The sequence below is a fragment of the Rhizopus delemar genome, genomic scaffold, assembly GCF_000149305.1.
Source record: "Rhizopus delemar RA 99-880 supercont3.3 genomic scaffold, whole genome shotgun sequence".
Classification (NCBI taxonomy): Eukaryota; Fungi; Mucoromycota; class Mucoromycetes; order Mucorales; family Rhizopodaceae; genus Rhizopus; species Rhizopus delemar.
Genome location: NW_027137829.1, coordinates 3,221,652 through 3,237,080, shown reverse-complemented (window position 1 = coordinate 3,237,080; position 15,429 = coordinate 3,221,652). Strand labels below are relative to the sequence as shown.

Genomic DNA, 15,429 nt, shown 5'->3' with positions numbered 1-15,429 from the left:
CAGTGCCTTATTGACATCCTTCATAGGCTACTATTTTATACCAGGCGCGAATATTGTTTGCTAGCAGCAAATTGAAGCATTTCTTCAGCTTCTGCAGGAGAACTGACAGACGACTCACTGATTTTGATTTGCTTGAACATGTATGTCATCGAGGGAGCAGGTGAGTAGGTGAAGTCAGGAGCATTCATGTTGATAAGCACACCGTTAGATTTCAACAACTTAAAAACTCCAAGTAAAGATCTTGCCTACACCAGTACAAAGGATGTGTGCTAATTTGTTGGTGTATTTATCCATTGCTTCAGCATGACTCGTGACCCCATAGTCATCACAATCAAATTCAAACGCAAATTTACCCGTTCTTTAGCTCAAAGACAGACCGATGACAGCAGCGCCTATCGCTTTTGAAAATAGCACACCAAAGCGTCCAAGGCCACTAATACCCAGGACACCAACGACCAATCCAGGGTTCACGTCCACCGCTTCAGAGAGGCTTAGGTTGTTATATCACCACCAAGAAAAGTGGATGAATGGTCATTGACCATGCTGTTAGTATTCTTGCAGACAAACCTCTGATCCCCGCGCTCTCTGTCATCCTATCTCTCATAGGCTTTCTCACACGTCGGCCGGTGACCATTGTAGATCAGGCTGACGACCTTTTTCGCACATGTTTTCTTCCCTTTGAGAGCAATACATGCCATCTTTGCATCAGCAACATAATGGGTATAGGCAAACTCAATCACCGATCTTCGGTCGTCTTCTGTTCTTGCCAGCTTAGGTCACTGCACCAGTGTCCTAATGAGCATCTAGACTCAGCACCCAAAAACAAAACGCGGTATTCAGTGTGAAAACCCCTATTATTTTCGAATGCAAAAAGAATTCCCAAATTATCGTGCTACTCTTGTTTATAAACTGACATGCACCATAGAGAATGATGCATTGCTATCTATAAATTAGATGTTTCACTGCTAGATCTTGTCCATACCATCTTTTCTCTTTCTATGCATTTTTCTTTTTATTATAGGTGGAGAGTGTAGTCATGAGCCGTAGCTGCTTGTAGCCAACATTTATAAATATAAGGCTTGACCCAAGATCATAATAAAGAAAGTAAAGATAGATTTATATAAATAAGATCGTGCCATCAATTTCAAACAAATGTAAAGGAGTCTATTATAGATTGGAATTCTTACAGGATCAACTTGAAAACCCTGAGATTGAATATGGGTCTTACTGGGAGATGGTTATGGGTAGCGTGAAAGATCAAGAGAGAAATTGAGATCAGAGTATGCTTCTTTTTCTTTCATTGTTGGCAAACACGACTGATGATGCATGACTTTAGGAGAATTCCTTCAAGATACATTCTATATTCATCGTAAGTATTCATCCTGGTAGTATCTTTTACTTCTGTGATTTACAAAGCAGCGAACCAGTTGATCGCAAATACAGACTCTAGACGAACGCAAACTAGTTGTGTATGGAATGTAATGAATAGAAATCTGTCAAATTCAGCAGGATTGACACCAGTGGAAGCATGAATGTTTTTCACTGCCAAAGTCTTGCGAACTTTATGCTATAGCAAGCCTTGTGGGTTGAAAAAATAAAAACGCCTGATTTGAAAGATACTTCAAGGACAGTCGTTTGAGCAAAGTGTGTCTAAAACTTTTATTTCTTCATGACCAATCGTCATCATAGACGCAACTCGTTTTGAAACACACGAAAATTTTAGAAAGCTTGTGTAAAACAATCAATGTACTCAATCATGTTGATAAACTATAATTTACGGTGATACTGTGTCTCATCGCTCCTCCTGAAAGGTTCATATCCAAAAACGACATTTAATAACTTTATAAAACCAGGACTCCAAGATATGAAACACTTTCACCAACCACACAAACAAATTCAACACGTACTCAGTCCCTTGGAGTCTGTATCCAGATTTTCTTGGCTTAGACCTGTTCTTAATAGAGCTTACCTTGTTTTTGCAAAAAAAAAAAAAAAAAAAAAAAAAAGGGGGGGGAGAATATTTCTTGTTATCAAAAAAATGATGACAACACTTCCTAATTCAGGGTTCATAAAGAATGAAATATGTATATGAGCGTTACAAGTCTCGCAAGCTCATTATTTAAATGACGGTCCTAGAAAGTTGTTTGGTGCCTGAACACAGCTTACTTACTTATGCCGTGATGTGTAACACGAATATGCTATTATCCAATCACAGTTTTATATTTTAAACGAAATCGTGATTGATACTGTATTAGATAAGCCGGCTTTAAGGAGAATGAAAAGGTCAAAGAAAGAAAAGGCAGGAAGAGACGATTGAAATAAGATAAAATCTCTTTTTATCACTCTTGTCCTTATTCACCTTTGATATTGAAGAAAGAATTTGGAATATTGAAAAATGATTAACAAAAAAGCTTACCTCCTTTGAATAAGGCTAATTTGAGGCTTATTTCATTTTCTTTATTCTTTCCATTGTCCTCGAAAGAATCATAAAAGAGGGGAATACATAAGGGATATAATATTACTTTTACACAAAAGGTATACAAAACTACATTACACGACGATTTACAAGGGCACCAAGAGACAGCCTATGGACCAACGTATGCCAGGCACCATCCTTGGCACTACAGTCACATTCAATACATTTCCATTTGGCTCAAGTACCTTAATATCTATCGGCTGATCCCCGTGTCGGCAAACATAATCATGAAGTGCACACAGTCTTGAGTGATTATTTATATGAAAAGGGCCAAATTCAATGATTTGGTGTAATCGTCGTATACCAGCACCATACGCAGGTGAGTCTCTCACGACTTGTCTCACGACAGCAAAAGGTTGCAATCCACTCAGGCCATGCTCCATCTTGACCACCTGCACCTCATCACACAGCACGGAATGACAACGAACACTGCCCTGAAGGACTGCTGATTGCTTCTTGACTTGCTCTGTCTCTTCTGTGAGCTGATCTCCATAAGGTTTTAGTCCCATATTTGACTGTGTTTAGTTTTGATTGAAATAAAAAAGAAAGGGAAAAATAGAGAATTCATCGTCCGACAACTTTCCATTCTCTTACTCTCACACGCTTGTTCTACATTGTAAAAGAGACGTATATCAAAACAAACTGTTGTAAAATATTTTTTTACAACATATTTTCTAAATCATGTAAATTGTATAAAGCCTTCGTTCTCTCTCTCCTCTTTCAGATTCGATTCATTTTTTTTTTTCGCTTTTTAAACAAAAAGTACTTTCTCTTACATAAATGAAGTCATTGACTATTCTTGCTGTCGCTGCTGCTTTAACTTGTGTTGTTTGTAAGTGATGATGAGAGAGTGGTAAAACCTAGATGACTCATGTATTTTGTTTAGCTGCTGCTGAAATTCAACACCATGGAGGCTTTGACCATATCGACCATGATTTTGGCAAAAATGGCTACATTAATAATGATGGTAAAGGTGGCCATGATGACCATGATAAAGTTGGTCATACCGACCATGATGGTAAGGGTGGCTTTAGTGGGGTTAAAAATGGCTATGATGGGGGCAAAGATACCTACGATGAACATGGCAGAGATCCCATTTACTCTCCTCCAGAAGAACCCAACTATGAAATTCAAACAAAGCCTCCTGTCGTCGTCCTCAAAACCGTCACGCTAACCAAGCCTTGGGCCATTGCACACGCAACACCCAAAGTAAGTTTAATAAAATATACAAGAGAGATTGGGAACTGATCTCTTCTAGGTTGATCCTCCTGCATACCCAGCCGCCAAGGACCCATCTACCTACGAATCCGAAGGCCGTGAATCCGAAGGCCGTGAATCTGAAGACCGTGAATCCGAAGCTCATGAACCCAAGGGATTCGACCACGATAACAGTGAGCATGAACGCACACATGCAAACCACGACCGTGCACATGACATTTATCATGATCGTGACCACAGCAAGAGCCACAGCCGTGCCCGTGTTCGTCAAAAGGGACGTATTGAAGGTGTTCGTGTGAACGCGGTCGCCTCCAAACCTGCTGCTGCAGTCGAGCCCGCTGCCGAATCTGAAAAGCCTTTGGCGGCAGCTGCTGTCTCGGCTAGTCCTGCTGCCTCGAAACCTTCAAAGATGTCCAGTGCTGCTGCTGCTGCTGTCACTCAATCTTCTACTGCCTCGACTCGTGTGAACGTGGTCAATAGCGCTGCTGATCACCTTCGCATCGGAGGTTCATTGGTTGCTGCTGCTGCTGGTGTTGCAGCCTGGTTATTACTTTAGATTTTAATTTGAATTTTTGTAAAAACTGAAAGCTTAATTTATGGGTTGATTTAATAAAACAAAATCGTTATTCAACGCTTTCACGCTTCCTGTCTGGTTTTTGCTTTTTCTTTTTTCTTTTTTTTTTTTTTTTTACGTCTAAAACATATCTTGCTTAAAGAATGAGTATTTGATTTACAACTGATGGAATTAAAGAAAGGTTGAATGTATGCTACAAAAGGGGCTAATACATAAAGATTTTTATAGAGCAAAGGGTGATTCATGAACACTGCGAAAACAAAAAAACGTAAACGAAGATCTTGATTTTATTTTCATCAATAAAAAAAATTGTTTGAAAAAAGGATTCCTTTCGACCTTGAATGAGAGGAACCCACACATTGAAATCTTGACTATCTTCTAGGAGGAGGACGAGGATAAGGAGATGGAAGAGCAGGCTTGAGTGGTCTTTCGGGAGGAGTGTTAATCATTTTGAATATCGTTTTTTGACTTGATATTCTACCTCTTTTATATACAATTCAATGCGTCTATTGTTTGTCATCAAGTTATAAACAAAGAATGAACCTGTTATGAACAGTGGGAACTTTTCTTTGTTGGTCTAGGCGCCCTTTCTTTTTCAAATAGGATGTGGACAAAAAATGTTGTTAATGTAAGTATTCCAACAAGTTCCTATTCACATTCTTTGTCAAACCTTCCTACAATCAATGAATCCACATTTTAATCTACATCGTTTAAAATGTCCTTATTTCTCATACAAAATGACACACTCAAAACAAGTTATTTACACGCACATTATTTTATTCATTGTAATCATACATTATTAAAACCAGTATTAATCAAACTTAACATATTGGTCCTTTACTTGGGTAAGCCAAATGAGAGATGTTACTATACACATAGTTAAATAATGAATCCAGCTCTTTGTTAATCGTATTTACCAGCAACAAACAAAGGTGACATGAAAGGTCCATTCAACTTACAGCCTTTGAACACCAAGAGTTCTCCAACATAATGCGTTAAAGCAATCACATAGGTCCAAATACCAAGTTCATACATGCTATACAAAGTTGAATGAGCCAGTATTTTTATCTCGCGGTTTTATGCGACTTACAATTTGTGTTGAAGATGGAAAGCAGCATAAATACGAATCATACTCACTGACCAAGTCCAGGTAGCAAACAGTCGACCACTTAAAGGTGTCACTTTATAAAACAAAATTAAAAAAAGTCATTCTTTTCTTTTTGTATAATTTACCTTCATGAGGTTTGTTGGCATATACTCGTTTCGTAAGAGAATCAGTACAAAAGTTTTGAACCGAGTTAAAGATGCCAAGGGCAGATGTGAACAAAAGCCACTTGGGAAGATAGCCTTCGGGGAGTGTAGAAAAGATTTCAGTTAGTTTACCAAGATCCATGTTCAAGGAAGCAGTATAAAAAAAAGAGGGCAAAGACGGATTTAATAAAGTGTTACTTTTCTCCGCTCTATTACTGCGCTCACCATCATTTTGAAAGGCTTGCTTGTTTGTGAAAGGGTTGAAAACAATTCTTTAGAGGAATGATACACCGGAGCGCGTAAATACATATTCAACTGGAGCAAAGAAAAGACATCTGTTTGTGCTAAATCACATTCTATTTTCACATATATGTTTCACTGCATTAAAACTTTTTTTTTCGCGTATATTCACCTTCAATGAATAGATTTGTTTTTAGTGAAATGGTTTATAATATTTTTACTTTTTTTTGTTAAAGAACATTTTATTGCTTTGGAGTTGGTAGCTAATCAAAGCTTTCTTTTATCTTTGAAAGAGTAAAAAGGGCAGCTTATTAAATAAGCAAGAGGAGTTAGTGCACAGAGATCATCGAAAGATACTTTAACAACTTGCTACTCAAGCTGTTTCAAGATATCAAAAGACTAGAGTATGAAAAGTTTATTTGTACAAAATTTGCTCGCTTTATTAACTACGATACATTCAAATGGAATAATCACTGCTAGTTTAATTCAAAGAATACTCTTGAGTAAAGTAAATCATATTTTAAGCATTATGAATAATGAAAAGGACCCGTAAAAAAGGAGAGGATTTTTTAAAATTGATATTTTCAAAGTGACTTTTCCACTTTTTTTTTTTTTAAAAAAAAATAAACAATGGAACCAGAGCAATTAGAAGATATTGAAGAGGGAAAGATTATTTATGATTGGAGTCCACCTACGGGTCAAAAGCAAGATTTTTTCTATAAAGGATCTTCCATTACGAGAGATCAAGTAAAAAAAAGAAAAATTATGTGTATACAATAAAGTAATAACTCAATGTCTTAGGTGAATAAAATGTTTGAAAATTCAAAAATTAGAGAATGTCGAGGGCATAAAGAAAAAGTACATACAGTTGCTTGGAATTGTGATGGTAGAAAGTTAGCTTCGGGTTCTGTAGATAAAACAGCACGCGTATGGACACCTCATCGAGGAGTAGGGATTCTAGAGATTTTTGTTTGTTCAAAGGAAAAACTAATAACTTTACAACATAGACAGATATTAGATATTCGGTTGAACTTAAAGGACATACAGATAGTGTAGATCAACTTGATTGGGATCCAACTCATCCTGATAGATTAGCCACTGCTTCTTGTGATAAGACTGTCAGATTATGGGATCAGCGATGTAACGTGTATATATATGTGAATCCAAAGCATCACACTCACTCTATTTCTATATAAGCTGGTAAATGTACAGCGATGATACAAACAGCAGGTGAAAACATCAACATCTGCTGGAGTCCAGACGGAAACCATATTGCAGTGGGGGATAAGAACGATACGATCAGCATTATTGATACAACAACACACAAAATCATTGACAATCGCAAACACCCTGTGGAAGTAAACGAGATTGCTTGGAATAATGCAAACAATCAATTCTTTGTGACCACAGGTCAAGGTACTATCAAGGTTTATGATTATCCCTCCTTTGAGCTACAACTGAACCTGAGAGGACACACGGCCAACTGTTACTGTGTTGAGGCAGATCCGACCAGTAAATACCTTGCAGTGGGATCAGCCGATGCTTTGGTAACCTTGTGGGATACCCGTACATTTGAATGTGTTCGATCTTTTGAGGAGTTGACTTGGCCCGTCAGAACACTTGGATTTAGTTTTGATGGTCAATATATTGCATCTGCTTCAGAAGATCATTTTATCGATGTGGTAAATGGGACGTGAAGGAGAAATGATCTATTCATTTAAACACTTTTATAGTCACACGTGGAAAGTGGAGAATCCATTCATCATATTGAATGTTCTGCAGCCATGAATACTGTCGCTTGGTCCCCTCGCGATTATCATTTGGCTTATGCAGGTGATGAAGTAGCTTCAGATGGAAAGTACGCAGGCAATTTAAAGATATTTAGCATGAAGGATCCTAGAGATGATGGCAAATAAAAAAAAGTTTTTATTCACCAAAAGAAAGTGAGGAGTTTATTTTTTCAATCTTTCAGTTGTCTTTCGAATACTCTCAATACGTATCTCAAGTGGTATTGCATCAGGAACAAATATAGTTGCCACCACAAGGGATCGTAATTCTACAAGATCCATTTGAAAACTATCTAATTTATCCAACAACAGCAGCAGTTTTTCACATCCCTTTCTTCTTTCAGTATCAAGCATTATGAGTAAATCAACAGTATCCTGTATCAGGCAAGGCGTGTTGCTGCCTGCTATCGTCATCAACCTATGCATAATCTTATTTGGCTTGACAGATAACTGATGCTTTTTCTCTTGAAAGATAATTTCATGAATTGCGTACAGATCTTCTTCTAATAAAAAAATCAATGCCCGCGTCCGTTCAATGACCAAAATCAACTGCCTCAACTCGTCTGCTACCAGGAACATCGTATGCTCATAAAGGGCTCCTAAAGCCTGCTGATCCGACCCTCTCTTAAGAGTCATTTTTCTTTGAAGGAGGTAGGCACTACGGGCCATCAAACGATCCATCACAGACTGCGTCTGAACATGTACACTCCGAAGCGCATGCTCCACCTGGCGTAGACGTCCACTATACTGCTGTAGCTTGGACTTGAGCAGATCAGAATGAAGCCAACCGTCCCTGGTTTTCAAGGTCGCATGTAGCTCGCGAGTGGCAAGTTCAAACCATTTGAGCTCGAGACACACCTTGGGTTGTATCACGCGATCCAAAAAGAACGCTTGAGTTTGAACAAGGTGTGAAAAGCCAGGCAAGACAAAAGATTCACAGAGATCTTGTGGAATAAATGACAGTGAACAAAACATCTCTTGTACGGGAAAAGGTCTATAGATGCAACCTAACAGACAAGCGGAGACTGTGATGAGTAGTATGAAGGGTTTAAGATAGGAGGACGCATATTTTAAACGGTCTAAATTAAGTATCTGCTTTATAAAACTCTCCCAAAAAAGTAGATACTTTATTGCTTTATTACCTGTTTTAACTGTATCACTATGAGCATCATTGCGTGTTTCGGGGTGGAAAGCTCTTTGTGAATGGTTAGAGTGTTCACTTGGATACTCATTAAAAATTCCATCGAGATCTTGCATCTAATTCAATACTTTCGTAAGTTTTTATTTTCATTAAAAAGACTCGTATCATCTTGCAACAACAGTATTGAAATGAAAGATGATGAAAGAACAGTAAAAAGAAAAAGGGAATTGATTCAAACACACACAATCCTCTCTTCAATTTTCCTTATTTATTTCGGATCATGTATTTATGATATATTGTTGAATGACAATCTAAAAAAATTGATATGCAAAATTTGAATGAAAAAATGATATATAAATAATTAAAAATAACTTTGTTTTTTCTTTCTTATCGGAAACGCAAATAAAGATTAATCTAAAAAGTGTACATAGTTAGACACATTGTAACACTGAAGAAATATACACTTACAATAAGAGCAACTACGAGTACAACACAGAGCACAGCAGGACCCCAAAGATCGTCATATCTACCAAGTGAACGATGACTAATCATCCTATATATACAAATGTTAGTTTCATTTTAATAGAAACAAGAGTACAAATATTACCATGCTCGCTTTTCAAATCTATATAACGCATAAAGAGCCACTGAAGCGGACACTCCAATAAATACACCACCCACAATACGAGACGTAGTATCGCCAAAGTTGAGCAAATTCAAAGCAACGGTCAACAAGAGCGCACAAAACTGAAGCCAAGAGATAAAGGTACGTTCATTTGAAAAAAATGTCTTGGGGTCCACTTTGAGTTTCTTTACTGGCTTACCAGACTCTAGATCCACAGGTGGGTCGGATATCTTTTTGGATGAGATTAAATTTCCTTTGCTGTCTGTCACCTCTTTATTTTCATAAAACTGAACGGCGCCTTTCAGATTGGCCGTGCTACTGTTGTTACTGGCAGATTTATCTTGAGGGAGAAGAGGCTGAGTGACTGATTTAGAATGATTCAATTGCTCCATGTCCACCATAGCATACTCTTCACCTTTTGCTGTCACCACAGGCTTCTTTTTCTTTTCAGGCTGCTTTGGGGTAGCGAGCCTTTTGTATTGTCCATCAATCAACGGCTTGAAACTGCGAGAGCGAGTTAATCCAAAATTCTCTGTTCGTGGTTTTCGAATCTCGGTCTCTAATTCAGAAAGCCACCAGGGCACGAGAGCAACTCGATAAAAATGGCTCACGCCGTGAAGATACCTGTTGAATCGAGGCACCTCATGCACCAGATGACTTTCGACAAGCGAGGTAAGCCAGGCAGGTGCAGCTGAACGCAGTTCAGTCTCTAATATGCCGTAAGGAAACCGAAGGATATCCTCAGGAGTCACGTAGTGGAAAGGATAATCGATGCCTACCTCAGCCCGTCGCCAATCATTCTTTTCACGTCTTTTTTTGCCATCCAAGTGATCTTCTCGAATGAAGGCAAGGTCGGTATCTAAGTGGATATGCTGAGCCTCTGATAATCGGAAGGCGGTACGGTGATAAAAGATACGCAAAATAGGTTCCAGTTTCTTTTGCTGGATGGTGTCTTGAATGTCCTTTACGGTTGCAAGACTCGTCTTGTTCTTTTCAAATGTCAGTTGGTCTGCTGTAGATTGACCGGATAAGACCCCAGTGACCTGGCTTTGATCTATAGAAAACTCATTCTTGGCAAATGTACCACCTTGTTCATTAGCATGATAGACTTCTTTTTTCACGCTTGTTTCGTTTGATGTACCATGCCTACATTGTTTCAGTAATCGATGATGAAAATAAGAAAATTTGTTTTTCTTTTACCAGTTTAATTGAATTGTTTCTGCCATTTCATCTTTTTGAAGAAGTCCAGTATATAAATCAAAGTTGGAATTGTCCAAATAGATGCTGGACACCGCGGCATCTGAAGGCTGAAATGTCTTGGCGGCATGAAGCACAGGTAGATGAAGCATGAGAATAGATTTTACTTCTGTGATATTATCCGGATGAATCCAGTATGTCGTTTTCTCTGCTGAGTTTCCCTTATCACTCTTTTGAACCTTGGATGGCTTGCCTTGATTTCGACAAAGATCTTGTAAAGCAGATATGTAAACCAGAGGCACATCAAATCGTTGATTGTCCAAAGGCCTCAGATTTTCAAGATAGCCTTGTCTTAATTTTCGTCCCGTCCAACGATCGTGCTTTTTCAGCATTTTCTGAGTCGCTACATAATTGAGTCGAGTGAACCTGGAGAGGTCATTGACATCAAACAAGATGTCTGTTAAAGCTTCATCAACAGCGTTGTAAGAGTCGCCATTTTGAACACTGCGTTCACAATAAAGAATTCTAGCATCAATCTCGGCTAATTTAGCATGAATAAAGTCCTTTACTTTGATCAATTCACTATCAAATAATTGAATAAATTCCTCTTCATCTTTCTCTGTCCATTCATGATCAAGTTGTCGAATTTTAAGTTCTTGTTTTAATCGATCATAGCCAAAGTAAGATAATCTCCATGGTGGAAATAAATTTTCTTGTAAATAAGCACCAAACTTCATTTAAAAAAAGGAAAGGAGAGAAAGATTAAGAAAACAAAATAATTTTTTATTTGGTCTTTTCTGTTGTACAGAAAAACAAATCCGAGGTAAAAATACAAGTGCCTTTCTAATTCCGGATTGGCTGAGTCATTCAATTGTTTCATCAATAAACCCCTACCTTTGCTTGTATATATCTTTTCTCCTATTTTGAAAACAAGGTAATCTAAACAGAATAGCTTGTTTATCTGTAAACATTTGCATATCAAATCGACAATGGAAAAAAGGTAGCACAACAATAATACGACTAGTGTCACTTACGTAACACGGTCATTAGGCTGGCAAACACTGGATATCACACTTCTTTCCTTTTTTAGGCTAGATTTTTCAGTGGAGATGTTCCGTCATATTTTTAGAAGGCTATTTCGAATCAGAGGATATTAAAAACTAAGCAAAAAAAAAAAAAAAAAGCCTAATATTCACATTTGATTGACTGATATTTTTAAAAAAGAATAATTCGTCAATCATGCTGTGTTGAATTACAAGATAACCATGATTTCTTATTTAAAAGTCTTGCTTTTGATAATACTGCAATATTGAAAAAGACACTACTTGATTAACAAAAATAATAAAAACTCTTTATTCGTCTGGTTTTTAAAAGAGAATACTAAAAGTGACATGCTCTTTCCTCTCTCTATTTCAATCAGGACCCAATGATACCATTATTAAAGAATTCCTTTGGAGCCCTAGACTCGTTTACTTTTCTTTCCGACTTCTGTGGCTTGTAAGCAATGGCTTCAAACCAAATTAAGATATCAAACAAAGATAGCAGCATTTTCTCCGCAAGCCAATCGGTTAAGAAATCTTGATTTCCTTACAAGGTCGAATCCCGTCAATCCGAAGATCCCAGCCCCATAAGAATGAAGTGCATACCAAAACACTGCATTTGCAAATTTGTTTAGGTGCTAAATGTATATCTGTTTGTTTTGTTGGAAAAAAAGAGGATGTTAACCTTAAATACCTAGATAGTTAAAAAGAATTTATATATTAATCTAACATGGCTCTTTGTTTATTCTATACTTTTAATATTAAGGACTGTGATGGCACTGGAGACATATTAAAGCTTTTATTTATTTTCTTAAAAAAATAAGTTTTGTTAGTGAAATCCCCATCATAGCTTAAGACTATGTTGATCGTAATGAACTCTTTGATGAAAGCGTGAACAGGGTATTTAAATACTTTATATGATTTGAGTTGATGAACAGTGGTTCTTTTTTTTTTAAAAAAAATTAAACTCTATTGATATCATAGTATTCATCATAGTCATCCTCAATCAGGACTTATTATAAAGTCTTATTTACAGCATATTCTGTTCCCAATTTGTTCTTTACGCTTTGAGGTGTATCGCTCGTTTGATTTGGTAATGAACTTTTTACTATAAATTCTCAATAGTCATCAAAAAGCCAGTCTTTGCAATATTATTGTCTTATTAATATATCAAACAGTTCTTTTAGTTTAATTCTTCTACAAGATAGTATAGTAAAATATAGCAAAGTATGACAATTGAGCTTTAAGTATTAAATTTTATTTAGTAAAAAAAAAAATACAGTACGAGCTTCTGTTAACAAAAAAATAGAATAAAATAAAAAGAAAGCAACCTTCTAACTTCTATATTTACAATTTCTATGTGTTCTTAACCATTTATGAATGGTCTCCTTCTGTTATTCTCTGTCGATACCGTTCTTTTAGAAAAAATTTCCGCTTAGTTTGGATATCAACTTCTTGAAAAGACTTTATGTGATTATATCAACGATGGTATCAATAGATCCAAAGTATGATTTATAAAAAAAAAATAAAGTTCTCGTTCTAATATACATCATCATAAGAGCTCTCAATTCATATTTAACCAACTAAAGTCAATTAGACAAGAATGAAATAAAGAAAGAAAAAAAAGGTATGATTGCTACATAGCTCATTTAATGCTTTAGATGATCCTATAAAGATCGAATTATGTATAATATTCTTTGAGATTAATATCAACAGCATACATTTTATATATTCATTTTTTCTTTTATTCATAAAGAAATCAATGAGATCCCCAACCATCCCCAAATGGTTGACAGTGACGATCATGACACCATTTATCATAAAGCAATCTCGCTGCATTTTTACCTGAAACTGTCTGAGTCTCCATAGTCTACATAAATATTAATTAAAAACAAAATGAGAATAATGAGATATATTTACTGATATAAAATTCTCAAACGCTCCAGTGTAGATAATACCCTCTTGTTCATCTTCAGATGCTTTTAATATAAAATGAGGAAATTTATTCTTGTCAGTGATTGGATGTAACTCTGGAAATGCATGCCATTCTTTATGAAAAACCCAACTTTTGTTTAAGAATAATTCATCAAGTTCCTCCTCACTTAATTTGTCTGAAGAAAATATCTTGACAACATCTTCACCATTATCAAGATATCTGTGAGCAGAGAATGTTTGAAAAGGTGCTGAGCCATTTTCAAAATGCTGTACTTTTTTTTTTTAATAGCTCGCTTAGTAAACAACACTTCCCTTCCATCCTCTTCTATGACTTACCTAAAGGATATCCTGTGGTGATCACAAAAGTAGGCATCGTATCCAGATCCTCTTTTCCAAAATGGCTGTAGTTAACATGTCCAGCCACTAATGTTACATGCACAGTATGATAATCTCGATGATGTTCCGTAACAGGAAAATTGAAATCGATACCTGATGAAGCAAGAGGTGTGGCCATGACAACTTCATCAAATATTTGACTTGTGCCATCCGATGTCTCAACCACATAACGTCTTGCTAAATTTCCAAATTCATCAGGTTCTGTGATGTTAAAGATAGCAGTGACCTCTGTCTCAAGTTGAATATCTGCACCTGAACGGTATGCGAACTCTTCAAATATACGAAAATTGCCGTCTTTTACTGCCCAAACGCCATTTCCTGCTTCCATGGATACCTAAACGGCTTTGTTGGTAAACAGGACAATACAGTAGATAATTTACCATGAGAGCAAAAGCATGAAGTTGATTTAAATCTTGACAATAATTGCCTCTTGTAGCTGACTGAAGTACCTCGAATGAGAATCGATCATTGATCCCCAACGCATGGTTTAAATAATCAATAGCAGTTTGATTCATGAGTTCATTAAATTGAAGTTTCTCTACTATTTTAGCCATGTTCTCAAACCCATGATCTGCATCATATAATTTCAAGAACTGCTCTACCACGTATCTCTGCTTTCTTTGAAACTATACCTTAAATTAAAACAAAACGGAACAAAAAAAAAGAAAAGCATAAGAATACCTTGAGCGGAGAAAGTACACCGTATCTCCAAATTGGTGTAATCTTATCCCAGTAAGTCCCCGTCTCCTCATACAAGAACTCCTTTCCATCCCAGATACCTAAACCTGGCCTTCCCTTTTTACTTTCGCTTGTTAGGTCTGTACGTTTTAATTGAAAAACATCTGTTGCTTTCATTAAATTCTTATTGGCTTCTACAAAAATTGATGCTCCTAATTCAATCATTCCCCAGGCCGTTGCATTATCTTTAATGGCGACCGTGGTACTTCTGCCACCCAAAAGGTGTGTTTTTTCAAATAAGGTGATCGATATCTTGTCTTTTGGAAATACACTATTTAACCAGAAGGCTGTTGAAGTACCTGCTGCGCCTCCACCTTTTTTTTTTTTTTTTTTTTTTTTTGTTAGATTCTTTTATAATAAAGTTATGTGTGCTTTTTTTATATACCTATAATAGCAACAGACTTTTGAATGGGAGATGGAGTGCTTTGAAGAACATGCTGATCACCAGCCCATTCACTAAAAGCTAAACCAAATAACCCTGTTAATAACAACGGCTTCATTTTTATTGATGAAAATAAAGGAAGAAAGAAAGAAAAGCTTTACGTTGAGACAAACAAGATTTTCTAATTTAGGCAAAACCGGTTTGGTTTCATCTAAACAAGTCAGCCAATGCTTTCTTTCGAAAGAAAAAAACAAAATGTAACCATTGAACAAGAGCTCTAATAAAACCATGACTAAATTCGCTTGTTTGCTCACATTGACTAAAATCTCATTTCTAATAATATTTATAAGCTTGAATGGTTCAATTAACCATAAAACATTTTCCCCTTTTTTAAGGGATGTATAAGCAATTGAAAAGTGCGTATAGCTT

At 36.5% G+C, this 15,429-nt stretch overlaps 7 protein-coding genes across 7 annotated transcripts; 2 read left to right on the top strand and 5 right to left on the bottom strand.

The window, feature by feature from the left end:
- Positions 1 to 35: 35 nt before the first annotated feature.
- On the bottom strand, positions 36 to 188 carry RO3G_05444 (uncharacterized protein; the record flags this gene model as incomplete). Its single annotated transcript, XM_067660034.1, has 1 exon — positions 36 to 188. The coding sequence occupies one exon, from the start codon at positions 186 to 188 to the stop codon at positions 36 to 38; it is 153 nt and encodes a 50-aa protein (XP_067516135.1).
- A 1,531-nt stretch (positions 189 to 1,719) lies between these two features.
- RO3G_05443 (uncharacterized protein) lies at positions 1,720 to 2,985 on the bottom strand (the record flags this gene model as incomplete). The annotated part of the gene is made up of 4 exons (XM_067660033.1): positions 1,720 to 1,767; positions 1,841 to 1,969; positions 2,417 to 2,431; positions 2,641 to 2,985. The coding sequence occupies 4 exons, from the start codon at positions 2,983 to 2,985 to the stop codon at positions 1,720 to 1,722; spliced, it is 537 nt and encodes a 178-aa protein (XP_067516134.1).
- A 271-nt stretch (positions 2,986 to 3,256) lies between these two features.
- RO3G_05442 (uncharacterized protein) lies at positions 3,257 to 4,250 on the top strand (the record flags this gene model as incomplete). The annotated part of the gene is made up of 3 exons (XM_067660032.1): positions 3,257 to 3,308; positions 3,363 to 3,685; positions 3,735 to 4,250. 3 exons carry the CDS (start codon positions 3,257 to 3,259, stop codon positions 4,248 to 4,250), a joined length of 891 nt encoding a protein of 296 aa, XP_067516133.1.
- An 829-nt stretch (positions 4,251 to 5,079) lies between these two features.
- Positions 5,080 to 5,661, bottom strand: RO3G_05441 (uncharacterized protein; the record flags this gene model as incomplete). Its single annotated transcript, XM_067660031.1, has 4 exons — positions 5,080 to 5,135; positions 5,186 to 5,304; positions 5,359 to 5,449; positions 5,502 to 5,661. 4 exons carry the CDS (start codon positions 5,659 to 5,661, stop codon positions 5,080 to 5,082), a joined length of 426 nt encoding a protein of 141 aa, XP_067516132.1.
- A 728-nt stretch (positions 5,662 to 6,389) lies between these two features.
- RO3G_05440 (uncharacterized protein) lies at positions 6,390 to 7,675 on the top strand (the record flags this gene model as incomplete). The annotated part of the gene is made up of 5 exons (XM_067660030.1): positions 6,390 to 6,506; positions 6,561 to 6,668; positions 6,767 to 6,899; positions 6,957 to 7,441; positions 7,493 to 7,675. 5 exons carry the CDS (start codon positions 6,390 to 6,392, stop codon positions 7,673 to 7,675), a joined length of 1,026 nt encoding a protein of 341 aa, XP_067516131.1.
- A 1,290-nt stretch (positions 7,676 to 8,965) lies between these two features.
- RO3G_05439 (uncharacterized protein) lies at positions 8,966 to 11,246 on the bottom strand (the record flags this gene model as incomplete). Its single annotated transcript, XM_067660029.1, has 4 exons — positions 8,966 to 8,998; positions 9,156 to 9,240; positions 9,295 to 10,458; positions 10,513 to 11,246. The coding sequence occupies 4 exons, from the start codon at positions 11,244 to 11,246 to the stop codon at positions 8,966 to 8,968; spliced, it is 2,016 nt and encodes a 671-aa protein (XP_067516130.1).
- Positions 11,247 to 13,308: 2,062 nt separating this feature from the next.
- RO3G_05438 (uncharacterized protein) lies at positions 13,309 to 15,118 on the bottom strand (the record flags this gene model as incomplete). The annotated part of the gene is made up of 6 exons (XM_067660028.1): positions 13,309 to 13,419; positions 13,470 to 13,756; positions 13,821 to 14,214; positions 14,261 to 14,506; positions 14,562 to 14,932; positions 15,004 to 15,118. The coding sequence occupies 6 exons, from the start codon at positions 15,116 to 15,118 to the stop codon at positions 13,309 to 13,311; spliced, it is 1,524 nt and encodes a 507-aa protein (XP_067516129.1).
- Positions 15,119 to 15,429: the final 311 nt, after the last annotated feature.